We start from the raw sequence: 20,621 nt of genomic DNA, 5'->3' as shown, positions 1-20,621 counted from the left end.
TTTTGCTCCTTGATTGTCGAATGGCATTTTTGGCAGAAATTCACATCCCGACTCGTCCATGTAGCTCTTTAGTGGTGGCAGCCTTTGTCCTGAAGGCAGTAACTAAGGGCTGCACTAATGCTGAGGTGCTCTTGGAGGGGAAACTTTGAGCGAGTAGGCAACAAACCAGCAGACTTTACAAATTTCTTCTCCAGTCTCCATCTCCATCCTTCGGATAAGGTTACAGCTAGCCTTACAATATCTTATCACGGTGTCCTGGCCTCAGAGAATCATACATACTAGCTCTGACCAAAATAAAAAATAAGTGCACAGTATATTTTATATTTTTACATTTTTGCAAATGTTAATTTTCCCAGAACAAAATAGGCCTTTTCTGGTTGAATCCAGACTTTTGAGCAGGGGTGTACATTTAGGCTATAATGTAGATAACACACATAATAATAATAATAATAATAATAATAATAATAATAATAATAATAATAATACACATGTACTACTCACAAAAAGTCAGGGATATTTGGCTTCCGGGTGAAATTTCAGGATGAACCTAAAATCCACTATAACCTTTACAGGTGAACTTAATGTGACCTTTAAACTTTTGAATGCACAGAAATGTCCAATAGTTCAATGTTTCAGTACTTTCTGTACTGAAACACTAAATTTGACCCGGAAGCCAGATATCCCTAACTTTTTGTGAGTAGTGTATATTATGGGAATTTTGAGATAAAATAACTTACTCCTGGTTGAGATTAAGCAGAGCCCGTCGGAGCGCAAGGATGGGCTCTTTTGCTCTGAAAGAGTTTTGAGTCATCAGCAGCCGAGCATCCCAGTTGTGCATGGCCATTTGATCTTCTGTGCCTCCTTTTTTCTGTGCCCCTTCTGAAGATGCTGCCTGCCACTGCTGTAGCAGATTTGTGAAGGAGTGTTCCAGTTCACACAGCATGTGCAGTCTGACAAAAAGCATGAGGGATTTACTTAAACGGACTACATTCTAAATCATGTTAATGATGCTTTGAAGATTAAGTTATTCATTATGGATATATCAAGTAGTGGCTGGGTAACGCACTACTGTATGTGTTGTGAATGATATCATCCATACCTAACAATGTATTCATATCCTCTCTGATAGGTCCCACACTCAAAACTGGCAGCTGACAATGGGACAACCTGGTCTTTCCTTGCTATTTTTAGTTTCTCATAAAACATCTCTGAATTACGTTTCTTAGCAGCCACAAGCAGCTGTCCAAGTCTCACTGCCCATGTGTTGGACTTTTGATCTATTGAGTAAAACACAAACCACTTTAATTTATAGCAGAAATTCACAGCGTCATACTATAATTAACACTAGTAATCACTTCCTATCAATCTTTCTAAACTACCTTACCTGAGGCTAAATAATCTTCCACAACATCCCACTTGGAAAGCTTCCATGCAGCCTCAACGCGATATGTGTTCAAATCAGATTTCCACTGAGGCCTTTAGATAAAACATACATGATTATTGCAGGCTTGAAATGCTTGATCAAGTTTCATGGAAAATAGACATCAGAGATTGGTCCATGTATCACCTGCTTACAAGTATTCCATCAACTTGTGTGATAACAGCTGACAGCTGTCCAAGGCCCAATAATGAATTCATGACTCCATGGTAATGGCCAATCTAAAAAAAAAAGTTTAATTTCAGAGTTACATGATACATACAACTGAAATAACTTATACATTTAAAAGTTAAAATGGACTGATATTTATCAGACACTGATATTTAGCCGGAATCAAACCCGGGTCAACCGATTGTCAGTCGGTGGCGTTACCACTGCTCCACCATGCCCATGGAAGAAGCCATGATTTTTTTTAAAGATATTTACTATTGTGAACTTGCTTACAGTGGGCATCGCTTTCAAATGACCACTTCATTCGCGCATTACGCGGCGTGAAGCTGCGAGAAGCTTTAGTACCACTTTCAGCCACTGTGCGTCGCTCTGCCACTGTACATCGCTCTGCCTGCCGTCCCTTACATAATTGTTGCCGAGAGTAATCCCAGCCTACGAATTCAATAACAAAATAAATCATGCATAATTAAACATTACCTCGATTTAGGCTACTTGGGTATGGCTTAAGGCTTGACTACACGAAAATCGAAATCGAAATTTGCTGTCTACATTATTGTCAGTGTTGGGGTTAACGCAACTACGCAAATCAAAACAGTGGTGTGATAATTGAGCCAGTAGAGAAATAACTGTTCAGAATTAATCTGTAGCCTTGGGTAGGCTTCTGCAGAAAACAATGTTGTTGCCGATTTAATACTATCTGGCGACGTTTTTAACAGGCTACGCAATAGAGGCTTAGACAACTATGACCCACGTTTTGGTTTCGTAAATTAATTTGTCCTACTTCTTGACTGCAATGTAGTCAATTGACTGCTTGACATGTCATTTTTATTTTTCTGTACGATAAACAATTACATCTGCTTTATGCCGCAGAATTACATTCATATTTGGCTGACTGCAGACGCGCCACTTCCCTCCCCATATTCCAATATTAAGATAGTATACAGTGCTTTTTGTATAGGCTACTATCATAAAAAAAAAATAGTTAAAACGAATAGCTATTTGCAATTTGACAAAACACTGGTCCTCATTTTGCGAATGCGAGGACGATATGAGCCTGTTGCATTTAGTTAGATGTCCGAGTCACACATAATGTTTGAAAACCACTGGCTCGTAATCACAATAATTTAACACACGACAGTTGGATAACATACTTCATCATGTCCCCATGCCTACATTTTTGTGAGTAGCATAGAGATCGTTAAAAACAATAAAGTATGGCTCTCCGTTTGGGACATCGAAAACTTTTTTTAATTTTTAATAGACTACCGTCAAAGATGCTGACTTGCAAAAGCCTCGGGATAACACGTTATCTCCACTATCATCAGTCATGCCCCTTGATCAAAGTGGGGAATGAAATAAAAGTTTGATAACCACTGGCTTAACAAGTTACCTGCAGTCCAGAACACAGAATCTATTGCAATATTCTGATGATCGGCGATGATATCGGCAAATGTTTGTTTTCCAAAGTAAGAATTTCACTTCACCATGCACCTTCGACAATACCTGGCCTACCTGGTATCATTACAAACATTATTCTGTGTCCTAAAACTGGCATATTTTATGGCATTGTGTCATGTAAGTTCGTTGCAAAATCTAGAGAAATGTGTGAGGTGGTCAGCGGGGGACAATTGAGACACACATTGGATTGTGTTATTACTTGAACATTCCACACTATCCACAGCTGTGGTAGGCCTATCAGGGGCAGGAGGATTACTGTCAGCGCAGGCTTTATATAAAATTCTTCAACAGAAGGCCTCGAATGTTGTCTTGTTTGTGGAGCGCTTTGCTTCGCTTCTGTAATTTCGGCTTCATTGAAAATGAGGGCTTCCCTCAATGACCCTCCGAGAATAAATAAAGGTTGAATGAATGAATGAATGCAGGCTTGCCCAAAATAAAGGCATGTGGTTTGCGCAGCCTACAGTAAATAACAGACCCGCCAGAATGTGCGTTATGATGCTTTTTTACGAGCAAGATGTTTTTGGTACCCTACGCACACTGTGTGTTCTTAAATAACAATGATCATCAGTAATATTCGACCATTAATTTGGGTAAATGGGCAAGCGTGACCACCTTGATTGGCTGATTGGCTGATGATTGTAACGCGGGCATGATTCCAAACACCTCCCTTACGATGATGAGTGACAGGTCTCAGAATGCGTGCGCTACACAAGGACGGAAGATGATGAATAACTGGGGCCGTAGGCTATTCACAAAGGCTTTTATCTTACTACTAGGAGTAGGCTACTCCTAAATCGCACTTAAAGATTTTAGATTGGAGTTTTCTCTTAAAAGTTATTCACAAAGCCTTTCAGACAACTCCTAAACTAGGAGTGAGTCTTCGTGGCTATGGATGACGTCATTACTCATGCACGAGCTTGACTGAAGTGACCACCTTGATTGGCTGACGATTGTAACGCGGGAATTCCAAACACCTCTCTTCCGATGATGACTGACAGGTGACAGGTCGGAGAATGCGTGCGCTACACAAGTAATGTGAAGGACGGAAGATGATTAATAACTGAATAAAAAGGCCTAGCCTAAATGAATAAAGAGTAAGGCAAAACAAATAGCTTAGTAGCCTAATGAAACATAGGCCTATGGATTGATGCAGTAGCCTACCTTTGCAACATTTATTAAATTAATCTGTCACCATATCCCTAGGCTACGTTTGCAAAGAGGAGAACATTTTAATTTGATTCACAATGAAACGTTACATTTCATTTCCATGTTAACAATGAGTAGTTTGTGTTGTTGTTGGTGGCGTTATTGCATCCCTTTAATGAATGCAAAATTGTTCCCTCGCAATTGGAAGCTCCTGTTGCGCATAGGCTATTTCAAAACATCGTAACGTAAAATGCCACAAAAAAGCTGTTTATGAATAGGTCTTAGTGAGTTAGGAGTCCTCTCGACTTAAGCTGTCCCAGACTTAGGTGCTACTTTTAGGTCTAAAATGCTTCGTGAATTACTTTTTGTGAAAAAATTAGGAGTCCTAAAGTTAGGAGTGACACGCCCATTATTTTTAGGAGTTGCTCCTAAATTCGCCAGTTAGGAGCTACTTTTAGCCTTAAAATTCTTTGTGAATATGGCCCCTGAATAAAAAGGCCTAGCCTAAATGAATCAAGGCAAAACAAATAGCCTAGTAGCCCAATGAAACATACGGATTGATGTAGTATCTTGTAACATTATTAAATTATTCTGTTACTATGCCTACGTTTGCAAAAGAGAACATTTTAATTTGATTGACAATAATGTTACATTTAATTTACATGTTGACAATGATTAGCCTAGTTTTGGTTGTTGTTGGCGGCGTTATTGCATGTTAGTTATGCCTACAATACAAAATTGCTTCCTCGCGATTGGAAGCTCCTGTAGCTGCATAGGATTTCAAAACCGCAGGTTTGTGACTAGGTCTGTGAGTAAGGAGTCCTCTTGACTTCTTTTAAGCTGTCAGAGGTGGGAAGGTGTGATTTTTTGGGGGAAGGGCCGGATTAACTGGGCACAATTGTCTGATGGCCCCCCTTCCCCCCAGCCAACGTGAATCGGGTGGTTAGTTAATAGGCCTATCGTGAAGATTTTTCCTGCCATCTAAGGCACGAGCGCATCTGTGAGGCCAAGCCTCACCAAGTAGCTCGTTTGATTACAACTAACATTCCATTTAATTAAACTGCTTTATAGGCTATGCCGAAATAGTTTTCAACATTTTGAATATTAGTGTCGGGTGAATTGAAATGTTCTCAAAGTAGCCTTATGGCTGAAAGCTGCTTGGGACACCCCCCCCCCCCCTTCCTGCACTCATTGTTTCAAAAGGAGTAATTTTGGCTTTGTCAGAACTGAAGAGCTGTGGACGGCACGGCACGGTATGCCCAATGAAAATAAATTAACGCAACGCAACACAACACAACACAGACCCCGCTTCTCTCGCGTCAGTCACTGACATGAACGAAACACAGAACCCGCTTCTCTCACGGCAGTCACTGACAGTAACCTAGAATAAATGCATGGGGAAAAACACTTCCCCATGACAAAGACATCTTAAAACACTGAAAGTTAATATTTTGTCACTAGCAACATTCATCTGTCCTTTGTCAAATGTATTATGTTCCAAGTACCCTATGCGTAATTCTGCTTCATAAAGTTGAACAAATACATTTGCTTATTTCACAGAAAAATATAAATAGCCAGTCTACAGTGCAGAGTTGGTAAGTTATGGTAGGCCAACTTGTAGTGAACATACAAACAGGGGAAATTCTTTCTCTTGCAGCTGAGTAGCCTCAGGTGCGCACGTAGACATAAGGCCGAACATGCAAGCGCCAATGAATCGTGCTCTCACGGCAATCGCGCCGTTAAGCTTAAATAGGTTAACATCACTCTAAGTTCGCCTTCAAGCAAGGAAAACGATGATTTGAAGACATCTGTTTCGTTGGAAGGGCAAGGGGTAGCAACAGGGCAACACAGAGACAGGCCCGATGGCAGGGCTGTTATGAGAGTATTAAAATATAGGATATTCTACGGGAAAACATTAAAACGGCAAGACAGCGGGGAAAGTTAAAATACGTGATAAACACGGAAAAAGTTGGCATGCATTGTTTCGGTCCCCGTGCACAGGGATTATTTGTCATACTATTAATCACATATGATTATTTGTGAAATTGTGCAAACAGGCGCAACACATTTGAAAAGGAAGGACTGGTAGCATGCAAGCTCACGGGAAAGATTGATTTAAGAATGTTATCACAAAGTGTGTGGTTGTGGCGCGGGCGGAAGACAATTGGCAGGGGAGGGTCATGTCTTTTTTTAACAATTCTGTCGGAGGGTCATTGAACAATTTCTAGCAGGCAAGAGAGGGTCATGCAACTTCCAATCGAAGCACTCAAAATTCCTCCGGTGGCCCCTTCAATAAATAACGATCAGTCCCTAGATTGCTGCTGGGCTATATGTCTTGGTTCTGTTAACAACTTATTGTCAAACGCATAGCCTATCTCGCGGTTGCATCCATTACAAACAAACATGCAATGTGAACGTCTGGGATTGGGGAGAGCACTAAATGCTCTTCTGAATAAGCACGAAGTCAAACCTTTAAATGAAAAACACTCTTTAATAATCCAAAAAAATAAACCGCTAATGAAGTAAACTTGTGACCATCAAACATCGTTTATCGCTCGTAACTCCGTGATACCAGGACGTAACAGGAAGGCATTTGGCTGAGCAACGGAGGTTAATATGCTCCATGTTTTGTCCAAATGATGACTGTCTATCATCGTTGCACTCGGAGAAAACCGGAATGTTTCATTCGTCCCCGTTTCAATCGTCCCGGTTGTACCTACTCAAAACGCAGATAGAACCTTATTATTCTAAGGTAGCGAAATAGCGTTCAGCATGATTCATGCCCAATTAATTCCCCCTGTTAAAGTGTTCGCCTTTGTAGTTTGGTTTCGTGATAGCCTATGATAAACGGCTTATGGCCAAATATGTGAAAACGTTAAAATACAGTAGGCGATAAACCCGGAAAAAGTTGACAGTGATTTTTTCATAATCACTTTGGAGGGTCATAGAAAAATGTATTGCTGGCGAGGGAGGGTCACGTCTTTTTGGACTAATGCTCCCCAAACTCCTCCGGTAGCCCCTTAAATAAATAACGAACAGTCCCTAATGAAGTAAACTTGTGACCATCAAAAATCGTTTATGGCCTGTAGGCCTAACTCCGTGATAACAGGACGTAACAGGAAGGCATTTGGCTGAGCAACGGAGGTTAATACTCTATATTTTGTCCAAATGATGTCTGTCTATCATCGTTGCACTCGGAGAAAACCAGAATGTTTAATTTGTCCTGCGTCTCTACGGCTGCAAACGGGATTCACTCGCAGTTAACCAAATATTTCTTTATTAGGGCAGGCATATTTCTGGCTATTACATTATTTCTAAACCAGTCTGCTAAAGTCTGTAGTGAAGTCTGTGTAGGGTTTTCCAGGCTCCATTTCTTTTTACGACACACCCTGCTCACTTGAGCCATCTACCGGTTGTTTGGGTTGTTGCAGCGTCTCACTGGAAAAATACAAATTAAAGTCGCGTGATACCGCGTGATCCCACGCGCGGACCGCGAGTGAAGCTGGCCAATTCGAAGCACTGCCCACTGTACTACCTGTTTGGGGGAATAACTAGGGAGGCTAATGCTCCTCCAAGAAAAAATGGGTTTGCATTTCATGCTGTCCTTCCAAGAGGGTTATACCCCAGGCCATCTTTAAAAGCTTATAGCTTTTGAATACAACTAACCATCTCGAAACTTCTTCAACATATACCTTCACTCATGGACTATACTTCTGCAAAGTTTCAAGATGGTCATTCAAAATCACTTGAAAAAAATGAAAAACTCATTGCATTTATCCAGGTTTGTTTCAATGAATAGGAGATTGGACAAAAATCTGAAACGATGGTGCCAAGGCTGTTTGAACTGATATGGAATGACCCATTCAGGTAAGATTGCTTTAAAAACGATCATCATTAAAAACTGTTACTGCAATGAGGAATATTATTGTTTTCCCTGCAAGAACATTTTACATGATAAACACAATATAAAAGACTCAGGGTGTGAGCTTGTGAACATATTTTGCCAGAGATAACAGGAGTATGTGTGCACTGTAGCCAGAGCAAAGTCAGAAGCACAAAGTGAGCAGAGTCAGAAACATATAACTAAACTCCACAGTACAATAAAGACAGTAGAAGATAAGAAAGATAAGAAAACTAACAAAACTAAATACACTATATAAATTAAATTAAGAAAGTCCAATGTGCTTGAGGGTGATCAAGCATAAGACGCTTGTAGTGACAGGGTCGGGACATGGAGAGGGTGGAGAGGCAGACAGACTTAGCAGAGAAGTCTATCTCTCCTCTTCCCTTTAGTGAGGCATTGAACAGTTCAATGGCCCTAGGAACAAAAGACTTCCTCAGCCTTTCAGTTGTGCATGGCAGTGAGCGAAGTCTCCAGCTGATCAAGCTCTTTTGCTTTTTGATAGTGCTGTAGAGTGGATGACATTCATTGTCCAAGATGTTGATCAGTTTGTTTAGGGTCCTTTTGTCAGATAATGAAGTGATGCACTCCAGTTCAGCTCCCACTACAGAGCCAGCCTTCCTTACCAGCCTGTCAAGTCGCCCAGCATCCTTCTTCTTTGTGCTTCCTCCCCAGCATACCACTGCATAGAAGAGGGCGCTGGCCACAACAGACTGGTAGAACATCCTGAGGAGCTTGCTGCACACATTGAAGGACCACAGACTCCTCAGGAAGTAGAGCCTGCTCTGTCCTTTCTTGTAGAGTGCATCAGTGTTGGCATATTACTGTAGCATTTACAATCTCAATATTGTTGAGCATCTGATTGGAATACTTTTTCAAAGACTAATATGTATTGATAATGATAATGATCATTACGATAAAGATTTGCAAATTGTGAAATACTGTGGACATGCCTGAACAGACGGGATAATACATTGCATTTGGTACCATTTATAGTGTATCACATTACACATAACGTTAGTTGCATTGATTAAAAACTGTAACAATAATAGACTACATCGGGTGGCATAGCAGGCTATCTGTTCCCCTGACAAGAGTTTGCGATAAACAGAAATTGTCTACATTAATGTACGGAAAGAACCTAGCCTACACTTATCTCCCTCGCACATAGAGCTCAATGGATCATACCCAAAAAAGTTCAACGGATTGGCCTACCTTATCAGCGTTCTCGATTGTATCACTATAATCCAAAAATACTTTTAGACCGTTCTTTAGTCCTCCAGACATGTGTTTTTTAAGCAAACGGGCTAATAAGACAAGTGTGTAGGCTACAATATAAACAATGCAAAACTCATGGTTGACGCTTCTTTTTGAGCCGTCACTGAGACACAGAAAGTTCTCAAGAACACTATAAGGTCTGTAAACATTTAACAATTTAACAACAAAATTCACATTCTTTCATGGGAACTAATATTTGTAGTTGCCTTAAAAAAGAAAATGAATATCCCATTGATGGTATGTAATATACTCAATAATTTTTTTAGGGGGTGAGGAGGTCATCCAGCACCAAAAATGGAATGTACCTTATTTGAACAAATACACTTATCTGTTCAAAAGTTATGATAAATTTACTGATCAGTGTAAAAATGTGATTTAGAATGTTGTCAGAATGCAGAAAATACATACAATGTGCAATAGAGCAACCATTTCACAAGGAGTACCACATCGGAAAACAATTGGCTCTTCAAGAACCACCATTATGACCGGCACTAAAATACAGTAGCCAATTTAACTACATATTTTACATACTGTTTTGCCTTGTTTTTTTTTTTTTTTTTTTTTTTTCAAGAAAGACAAAAAAACTAACATAAATAGTTTGAATTTAACGTCAGTGATTGCATGGTTAACAATTTTTAATACATATATTTTGAAGTGATTATTTTGTCTTTATGAAAAAACATCTTGGAGTACCCCAAAAGAGTCCACGTACCACCAGTGGTACCCGTACCACAGTTTGAGAACCACAGCACTAGAGTGTTAGGACCTAACAACAGACAATAGTTTGAATTCATTTAACTTATATGAATAAACCAATTATTTGTATATGAATCATTCCAAAACTTGTACGTTATTGAATTCATATATTAATCATTCATGAATAGGCTACATATCAGTCAGTTAGGCAGATAGGCTGAAATGTGTTGGTCTCTGTTTATCTGTCTCATGATGGTCTGTGCAGTGGAATAACTTCATGAATGGCCATAATGAGACAGAAAGTGTTTATGTAATTACTATTTGAATATTTGTCATAAAAACAAATCAAAAAAACAAATTAAGACAAATTTACTCAACGCAAATTAAAGGGAAACTTGGCAGGATTTCCCCCTCTGCTGGAGAAATTGCGCATTATGCTATTTCAAACGGTTAGCATAAGTTTGGCAGAACTATGTGGATGTTACAAGGTAAGAAACACAATTTAAAACGAGTTTCTTGTTTCTCACTTCTCTTTCCGGGACAGTAGTCTCAATGTTTCAAGGTTGGTTTTCCGCCTGGGGACGCAAGGCGCAGCGGGGAAAGTCACCATTTTCACCGGAACAGGTCATTTAACCATCCAAATTATTTCTAAACGGGTTTATTACGTTGAAATAGTTCCCCTTTAAGACAAATTTACTCAACTCACTGACAGACAAATTTGCTTGCGTTTTGGACAAATTTGCTTACTACAGTGATGGCCAAAAGTATTGGCACCCATGCTAAAGTTGACTGAAAAGAGGAATATAAAATCATCTTTTAGAAATTGATCTTAATGCCTTAAGTGAAAAATGAGGAAATATCTAACCTTTAAGGACACCAATTTTCTTAGTGAATGAATAATGTTAAATAAATAAATAAATAAATAAATAAATAAATAAATGTTCTTCCTTAAAATACAGGGGTCATAAGTATTCCCACCCCTATGTTAAATTCCCATAGAGACAGGTAGATTTTTATTTTTAAAGGCCAGTTATTTCATGGATCCAGAATACTGTGCATCCTGATAAAGTTACCTTGGCCTTTGGAATTAAAATAGCCCCACATCATCACATACCCTTCACCATACCTAGAGATTGGCATGGGTGTTATTTCAGTTAGCCTATTAGCTGATTTGATTTGCATTGAGCTCAATGAGCATCAAACCAGCTAATAGGCTAACTGAAATAACACCCATTAACACCCACAGACAGACAGTAAAGCAAGCCTGTCTTTACAAAGACAATAGGCTTACAGAACAAGACCAGACATAAAACATAAAACAAACAGACTCAGCGCTCATGCAGACAAAGATAAAGACAAACAGAAAAACACTCAATAAGTCCGCAGGCAGGTGATGATGCTTCGCCAGCAGTTTAGTCCACAAGTCCCGTAGCCAGAGAAAAAGCTAGTTGACAGTTGGAGGAATAAAAAGAGAGATGGAATAGTTTCAAAGCCAAACGCGACCTGAGCGAGTCGGTATGTCGCATTTGTTGTAAAACTGTAGCAACTAAACACGAGGCATTCCAGCCTACGAATTTAACAAAAAGTATATCATGCATAATTAAAAAATAACTCAATTTAGGCTACTTGGCTACGCAAAAAGGTTTCCATTACAGCACAGTGAACGTTCAATGAATGAATGAAAGCGGCTGCCTTGTCTCGCAATAAACAGCGGGTGGAAATCCTGACACTCTTTCAACTACATGAAGAAAAACTATGCAGTTTTGGCAATTTCTTTACTGTTTTCTCGCTTTTTGCTGCAGGTTTCTCTGCAGAGCTCCTCCTACAGCTTCAGAGTTTGTGATTTACGACAACGGTTCACTCGCTTTCTGCTCCTTTTCACTGGCTCTGCCATGACTAATGTCTGAGAAACTTCATCGCTACCTTCTTCTAGCCAGTGGCTGGCATGCATGTGTGTAGTGCAGTGAAGCAATTTGTTACATTGTGAGGCTGCGACCTATGGCTGTGAGCCTTTCTGTCTCTGAGGCCGTCGACCCAAAGTTGCAAGGGTGCTTTTTTCCGCTCACAGGCGCTAGGGGGAAGCGAGACGGCCACCATTCAACCTGAAAAAAAGTCATATAACCATTCCTATGACTTCGAAGCTGTTCAGTTAAGCTAAAAAATCTGCATAGTTGCCCTTTAATAGTGAACCATCAAATACTGCCCAAATTTCAGTGCCCATCAGTCCCAACATTTAGCAACATAATCAAACAGTCCAAAAGTAAATTAAATCCCAAACCAAACCGAAATAGCCTATCGGTAGGCTTATGCTGCTCCAAACAAAACGCATGTCTCACAATAACAACACACGTAAGAAATAAAGGCCTACCTCGAATACACGCCTGCCCCAAATAAAGGCATCTAGTGCAGCCTAAGTAGGCTAAATAAAACACCTTGGCCATAATTTGAGGATTTACGCATTGTGTATGCATTGTGTTGTGTTGCCGTGTTTAGTTGCTACTGTTTTACAACAAATGCAACATTTATTCCAGTGAATTTTGTGTTTGTTAACAAAAAATGCACTTGAATAAAAACCAGAGACTGAGAGTTCATTTCATTTATTGTTTTGTTCAATAATTGTGGATATTTAAAATGTCCTCCAGTTCCAGTGTTAAATATTCTTTAGAAATAAGTGTATCAAAGGTGTATTGATATTTGAAAAGGTGTACCTGCATTATTATGCCATTGTGTTTATATTAGATGAAAATGGTCTCAGAACGACAATATTATTGTTTATCGCACTAATTTCTGGGACAATTTATTGTCCAGCAAAATGTATTATTGTGACAGGCCTATCTATGTTCATGTTTAGAAGCCCAGTTTGCAGTACACTTCCTTAAGCCAAATTTGTAGTTTAAAAATACAAGCCCGAGAGTCGAGAATCTGTGACCTTAAAATTGAAAATGAAATTGAATAGAGGATTTGGAGAATCCCCTAGTAGAATATACTTTTAACCTAAAGTGGTAGGGTCGCAAACAGGTTTATCCAGCTGGGGGTACAACAACAAAGAGATTGGAGGAGGATATAAAGTCAATGGGAAGACACAAAACATTTAATAAAGGGTTTCATTTTTTTTTTTTTACCATCACTTCCTTTTTGTACACATATTTGTGAATGTGTGTGTGTTGTCTGTATGCTACTGAGACCTTGAATTTCCCCTGGGATCAATAAAGTATCTATCTATCTATCTATCTATCTATTTTGCATTTTGTTACTTTAGATGATGAAGGAAAAAACTGACAATGCATTAAATATTGTGTTGATGACCATACATTTATTTTGAACACCTTTTGTCATTTCAAAGTAAGGGCAACTTTTGCACTAATCCAGTGTTTCCCATACATTGACTTATTTGTGGCGGCCCACCACAATATCAAGATTGACCACCACACAATGATTTTCCAGGTTGTACTAAATTGTGCTTAAATTTGGTTAGTATCATAACGACGCTGTGCTAATTGGGGGCCAAGCAGCGAAGCCCGGAAGGCACCCATTGAGTTACTAGCTTTTCCTATTATTATTATCGGGGGCCAAGCAGCGAAGCTGCGAAGGCACCCATTGAGTTACCAGCTTTTCCTATATTATTACAAATCTGCCATTGGAGTCTATGGCAGCCCATAGAACGCCTGGATACTCTCCAAGATGGCGGTGCGTGCGACCTCGCTCTGTCCCAACCGAACGGTGTTTTGTTCGTTTAAAAAGTGTTTGTCCGAAAGTTTTACGTGTTCGTCTCGTCTTACTACGTCGTACTACAAGTACAGCAGGCAGTTTCTACTAGACATCTGCAAAAGCAAGTTTTGCAGCGTTCTGAACTTTGCAACAGAGACGCTAAAGGAACTCTGACTACTCCGGCCTGCAACAACACCGGACTCGCCTGCTACTCCTCCCCCGGAAAGAAAGCGTCATGGCTGACAGGGGATGTCCTCAGGCTGCTGAGGGCCAGAGACAAAGCCTACAGAGCTGGGGATGAAGCTGGCATGAGAACAGCGAGAGCCAACCTGTCCCGTGGCATCAAGGAAGCAAAAAAGGAATACACTCACAAGATAACCACCCACTTCAAAGACAGCAGGAACGCACAAAGCCTATGGCAGGGCATTCCGGCCATCACGGACTACAAGCCCGCGCCACAGAGCTGTGAGAGCAACATCCCTCTGCTCAACAATCTGAACCGTTTCTTTGCTCGCTTTGAAGCACAAAACAGCACTTGCCCACAGAAGACCCCTCCCCCTCCACACGAGCAGCCCCTGTGCATCTCTGCCGACAGCGTGAAGAGGACACTTGCTGCTATCAACACCCGTAAGGCAGCAGGCCCAGACAACATCCCAGGTCGTGCGCTGAAGGACTGCGCTGAGGAGCTTAAGGATGTCTCCACAGACATCTTTAACACTTCCCTGAAGCAAGCCATCGTCCCATCATGTTTCAAAGCTGCCACCATCATACCTGTGCCGAAGAAAACTGCTCCATCCTGCTTCAATGACTACCGCCCCGTGGCACTGACACCCATCATCATGAAGTGCTTTGAGCGGCTTGTCATGTCACACATCAAATCCATTCTCCCCCCCCACCCTGGACCCCTTCCAGTTTGCATACCGAGCCAAACGGTCCACAGAGGATGCAATCTGCTCTGCCCTCCACCCAGCCCTCACCCACCTGGAAAAAAGAGACTCATATGTGAGATTGCTGTTTATAGACTTCAGTTCTGCATTCAACACCATAATACCACAACAACTCATCTGCAAACTTGACAAACTGGGACTCAGTACCTACCTCTGCAACTGGCTACTGGACTTCCTCTGTCAGAGGCCTCAAGTAGTACGTGTTGGCAACAATATCTCAAGCAGCATCACACTGAGCACGGGGGCCCCCCAAGGCTGCGTGCTCAGTCCGCTGCTCTTCACCCTGCTGACGCATGACTGCACTGCAACCTACAGCAACAACCACATAGTGAAATTTGCTGACGACACAACTCTGGTGGGTCTCATCACCAAGGGCGACGAGACTCAATACAGGTTGGAGGTTGACCTTCTGGCCACGTGGTGCAGGGACAACAACCTCCTGCTGAACGTCAGCAAGACCAAGGAGATTGTTGTTGACTTCCGTAGAGGTCACACCCAACACCTGCCACTGACCATTGACGGTGCTGTGGTGGAGAGAGTGAGCAGCACCAAATTCCTGGGGGTGCACATCAGTGAAGACCTCTCCTGGACCACCAACACTGCATCACTGGCGAAGAAAGCTCAGCGCCGCCTGTACTTCCTGAGGAAACTCAGGCAAGCAAGTGCTCCACCAGCCATCATGACCACATTCTACCGAGGCACCATTGAGAGCATCCTCTCCAGCTGTATCGCTGTGTGGGGCGGAAGCTGCACTGAATACAACAGGAAAGCCCTGCAGCGCATAGTGAACACAGCTGGAAGGATTATTGGTGCTTCTCTCCCCTCCCTGAAGGACATTTACACCTCCCACCTCACCCGCAAGGCGACCAAAATTGTGAGTGATGCAAGTCACCCCGCTCACAATTTGTTTGATCTACTGCCCTCTGTGAAGAGGTACAGAAGCCTGCGCTCCCGCACCACCAGACTCACCAACAGCTTCATACACCAGGCTGTTAGGATCCTGAACTCTCTCCCCCCTCTCCCCCCTCAGCTACATAACATCCTGGACTTTTAGACCCAAAATGGCTGTCTTGCACTACTCCACTTGCACTACTACTCCACTTGTACACTTGCACACTTGCAACTTGTTGTTGTTGTCCTGTTGTCCTTAACACTTCTGAACACACTTCTGCTGCTCTTACATAACTTGCACCACTATGCCACTTGCATACTTAGGTCAAACAAAACTACCTCAGCCATTTATTGGCCTGACTTTTGCACTATTATATTGACTGTCTACTGTATGCACAATTTCTACCAAATTTTGCTGCTCTTATTTCTTCATTGTATGTGCCTTCTTATTTTTACTTTTTATATTGTTTACTTGAATGTTATGTTTGTCTGTGGACCTAATTGGTAAAATATGTCTAGTCTCCACCGTGGGATAGTAGGAAACGCAATTTCGATCTCTTTGTATGTCTTGACATGTGAAGAAATTGACAATAAAGCAGACTTTGACTTTGACTAAAAAGTGCTGAAATTTGGCAGAAAGTTTCGGGACACTCCACTGACCACTCACGCTCATTTACGGACCTCTAAACAAATTTCATCCAATTTTCAAGGAACTTGGCGAAGATGATCTTCTGACCGAGCCGCACAAACGATATTTGTCAATTTTTTTTAATTTCAAGTTTATTTGCCCGTGACAGCCAATCACACATGGCTATGATGCCGCCTAACAGGAAGTGGGCTAACATATCGGCTACGCTTTAATGTATGAAGTCCAAACTTGGTACAGGGACTTGGTATCTGATTATGAGGACGAACTAGGAAATTGGCATCATTTGGCCTCTATAGGGGGCGCTGCAAAACAGGAAGTGAACTCGTATCTCAGCAAGCTTTGATGTAGGAAGTCCAAACTTGGTATAGAGACTTGGTACCTGATTGTGGGGACGCACTAGGAAATTGGCATTATTTGGCCTCTACAGGGGGCGCTGCAATACAGGAAGTGAGCTTGTATCTTGTACGCTTTGATGTATGAAGTCCAAACTTAATACAGAGACAAAGTAGCTGATTGTGAGGACATGCAAGGAAAGTGGTCTCATTTGGCCTCTAGGGGTGCTGTAATAGACAAATTGAGCTCACATCTCAGCAACTCTTTGGTGTATGAAGTCCAGGGACATGGTAGCTGATTGCGAGAACGCACAAGGACATTGGTGTAATTTTCGCCTCTAGGAGCACTATAACAAAGTAAATTAGCTTATTTCTCAGCCATTCTTTATCCAATTGCAATCAAACTTGCTGTGAGTGCTTGCTCATGCCATGGCAACGCCATTCCTTCTATAGCGCACTGCTTGGCCCCCACATTGCTGCTTGCAGCTATATTTTGTTTAAAGCCGTCACATTCAAGTTAATTCTGCAAACCAAACACCACAAATTAAATTCAATTCTCTGGGAAACACTGTAATCTGTATCAGTGGTGGCACCTACCTGGTCCGATTCCAGTTGAATAGCCCGGTCATAGCAAGCAGTGGACTCACGGAGCAATCCTATACTCTCATGTTCTAGGATCTGCTCTCTTAAAGAGGGCTCATCCCTCCGCAAAGCATTCACACCTCGTACCCCATCTGGCTCATGCATGGCTGCATACAGGGTCTGTAGAAAAGAATAAAAGCAAAAATGTAGAAGTCATACACTTACTGGTTTTATGCAATACACTTACTGGTTCCATGCAATGGTCACAGACTTTAGAAAGGGAGAAAGTGATCATTTTCATTAGGCTATACTGGGTTAAAGCCCCTCTCCTCTACTGGGTAGATAACAGAATCCACACCAACCTGGAGAAATGTAAGATGGTCCTGGATGTTCTGTTTGTTTTGCACTATGAAGGACTCAAAGTGCATTACTGCACGTGTGTATGCTTTGGAACGGAAGCAGGCTTTAGCCAAAAGATCCTGTGGAATGTCAGTAAGGAAGTGCGACACTTTCTCATAGTCTTCGTTGTTTTCTGGGCCTAATAAATAGCATACAAACATACAAAAACATGTATAACAGGTACAATTGTGAAACTACTGCAAATACACCCCAACATATATCTCCAAGTTATACCTCTAAAGAATTTTAATGTGTATAATCTTTACAAAGTCTCCAGAGAAACTCATGAACACCATACCTCAGAAATGACTAGAATTCATTTTTGAGGAACTGCAAGGTGTGCTTACATTGAAAGTTTACCAGGTAAGTTATCTCTTATATTTATTTCAATAAATCAAGTATTTCCAGCACTCCTACTTTAGTGTCCCTTTTCACTGTCTTTTGGTGTGACCCATTTTACAGGAAAATGTCATAAGTAAATTATTTTTTTGTCAATATTAACTTTAAATCTATGTTACCATGTTGCAGTGAGCATATTTTGGTGCTAGCATGTAGCCACAAGACTCAGCTAAGTGCATGAAACCTCATAATATTGTGACCCCATATCATATGGTGTGACCCCATATCATATTGTGACCAGAGTGCGCACACAACCGATTGTATGTAGCCTGGCAATGGCCTTAGATCTACTTTCAGGGAGATACTAGTTTGGAACACCATAATTCACTAATATTTCTATCAGGCAGATAACCTGCCCAATCAGCGATGAGAGGGGATGACGCGAAAGTGGCTGTGGTAAATGCCTGCAAACACCAAAAATGGAAGAATGTGTACATTTATTTACAGCGAAGGTAGGCCCACATACATTGTTTCCTGACTGCCAACGCTGTCTATTGTCAGTTTGTAAAGTTTAGGCGAAGTACAGTAAGTAACGCTAGGAATCCCAGATCAATGTGATTGGTTGGGCTGGACCAATGATTTCAAATTAACGGTATGTCTATGCCCGTCACCATGCTAGTGTCGGAAAGATTTCCCAATTGATCGATCCCAAGCCCCACCTCCCATTGTCAGTCCCATAGTTACTGTTGCTAAGTCGGACAAGTTTGCAGGAAAGTGTGAGGGAAAGCGTGTTCCGTGCTCCTTGTTGGTGCCACCCCCCCCAATCCCAATCCTCCCCCACCTTTCTTATGCAGCCCTTGCCACTTAATCTACTAAACCCCTTCTACTGCACTTTTTACCCCCCCCCCCCCCCCCCATAAAGGCACAAATAGGCTGACACCAGACATAATTTCACTGCATTTCTTACTTCCAGTAACTATATGCATGTGACAATAAACTTCCTTGTATCCTTGTTCAACATGAGGATGCAGCACCATTTAGCCTAGTGTAACAGTATGTGCTGGATAATTTCTGGTCGTGTAATATTGCTTCAAAAAGCAGAGGCCAGAAAGGCCTTCAGTATGCAGTGGAAGACACATGCAATGTCCGCTTTTTTTTAACGGGGTGGAACAGCACAAATCGAGGGCAATTCAATCTGGTGTTATGGATCTGGGATGCATGTTAACTGGGGATAACAATTAGCACGTTATCACGAGCAGGTAGTTTACCTTATTTGCTGCAGATGTGACTGATTCAATAAACAGGTCTGCGTGAACATATTGTGTTGACGTGTCCATAATAAAATAACAAAATCTAACCATATTTTGAGGATTAACTGAAGACGGAACCAAGTGCTGCTCAGATCCAAGAGCGTAACGTGGCTAGCCTGTTAAGCAGCTCGAGTTGTCTCATGTTGGGGAGGTGGAGAGATAGCCTCGCTTCGGTAGGCCTATACTTATTATTTTGAATGGCTGCTTTAGAGTATGTTGTTAGAAAGAGTTCAAATTAAAATATACAAGTGTATTGAAAAGAAACCACTAGATCTATCCCGAGATTAAACCACGCACAACATATCTGCATGGCAGACAGACAATATCAAATGCACTGCTGCTACGTGATTTGTCTTGCACTTCATCAGTGTCCGCTGGTTACTGTTATACTTAATTTAAATGTGGGCAATGTAGCAGGCCTAATATTGGTGATTTCGAGACTGCATAGCCTATACAGCAAGCCATAGTTTTTTCGGCACATGATTTGATCTTTAGAAGGCATTAGGCTATCGTCCAGCCATCAAGAAAATGCATCGCAGTAGTAGCCTAGGCTATTTGCGTTTGTGGAAAAATTATCGTTAGCTTATTTCTGTGAACAGTCTTCTATCCCACATGGCAAGGCCTGTGCCTAAAAGCTGAAAGCATTCTTGTTGTGTGTAAGGCGATACGTGATTGAAGGTGTAGCCTTTAGTGCGTCTCGAGTGTAGCCTGGTAAACCAGACCCTGGAATCTTTCAGATTAAGGGTCTGGCCACGAGTAATGAAAATGGCCCAATTCGAGGGGCGGCACCAAGCATGCATTTGAAACTCTCACTGCACGCAGTTGGATAACGCTACGACCAATCACAACAATTCATCAGTGTCAGTCATCAGTGTAGCTCGCCTTTGTCCCGCCTACACCGATTTGATAGGTCCCTCTCGCTCGAGAGACAGAAGAAATTTGGATCATTGCTCGTGGCCAGAGTATCTTGCGGGCACAATTCAAATTGTGCTCTCGCGAGAACTCTGGATTTCCAGGGTATCTCGAGTGTGTGAGTTACTGCAAGGTAGGTAAAGTGTATTTTTTTTGCGTAGGCTTAATGTTGTCAATTGTCGTTTCAACAGTGGAAACCAGGTTTAGTTATGTTTTTGTGTGTAATTATGCACACAAATAAAGGGAACATTTTCGTACAAACTCAGATTTATTTACTGAAAAGTAGCAGGCTATCCAAAGTTATGCAAAGTTTGTGTTAACGTTTCACACGGTCAGGATATCGGATGTCACTTCTACAAGTAGCCTACCCCAGGCATATATTTGAACCTTTCTGAGCTCTTTAGTTATTTAAATACTTACGCTACGCAAAGGAAGCATTATAGCATTCGCATAACCGGCGTATT

General features: G+C 41.5%; 1 protein-coding gene across 4 annotated transcripts in view; it reads right to left on the bottom strand.

The window, feature by feature from the left end:
- The window catches only part of atr (ATR serine/threonine kinase), a 132,510-nt gene that overhangs the window by 44,566 nt on the left and 67,323 nt on the right, over window positions 1–20,621 (bottom strand). For all 4 annotated transcript variants that reach the window (XR_006034969.1, XR_006034970.1, XM_042109270.1 and 1 more), the window contains exons 28-33: window positions 17,560–17,735; window positions 17,213–17,377; window positions 1,568–1,659; window positions 1,385–1,476; window positions 1,100–1,277; window positions 738–950 (exon numbers count right to left, since the gene is read on the bottom strand). Coding sequence is in view for 2 of the 4 variants with exons in the window: in XM_042109270.1 (XP_041965204.1) it covers window positions 738–950; window positions 1,100–1,277; window positions 1,385–1,476; window positions 1,568–1,659; window positions 17,213–17,377; window positions 17,560–17,735 (916 nt within the window). In the remaining 2 variants the exon portion in view is untranslated. The remainder of the gene's footprint in view (window positions 1–737; window positions 951–1,099; window positions 1,278–1,384; window positions 1,477–1,567; window positions 1,660–17,212; window positions 17,378–17,559; window positions 17,736–20,621) is intronic.

Source organism: Alosa sapidissima, chromosome 1 (assembly GCF_018492685.1).
Source record: "Alosa sapidissima isolate fAloSap1 chromosome 1, fAloSap1.pri, whole genome shotgun sequence".
Classification (NCBI taxonomy): Eukaryota; Metazoa; Chordata; class Actinopteri; order Clupeiformes; family Clupeidae; genus Alosa; species Alosa sapidissima.
The sequence above is the reverse complement of the archived record's forward strand: the minus strand, read 5'-3'. Positions and strand labels throughout refer to the sequence as shown.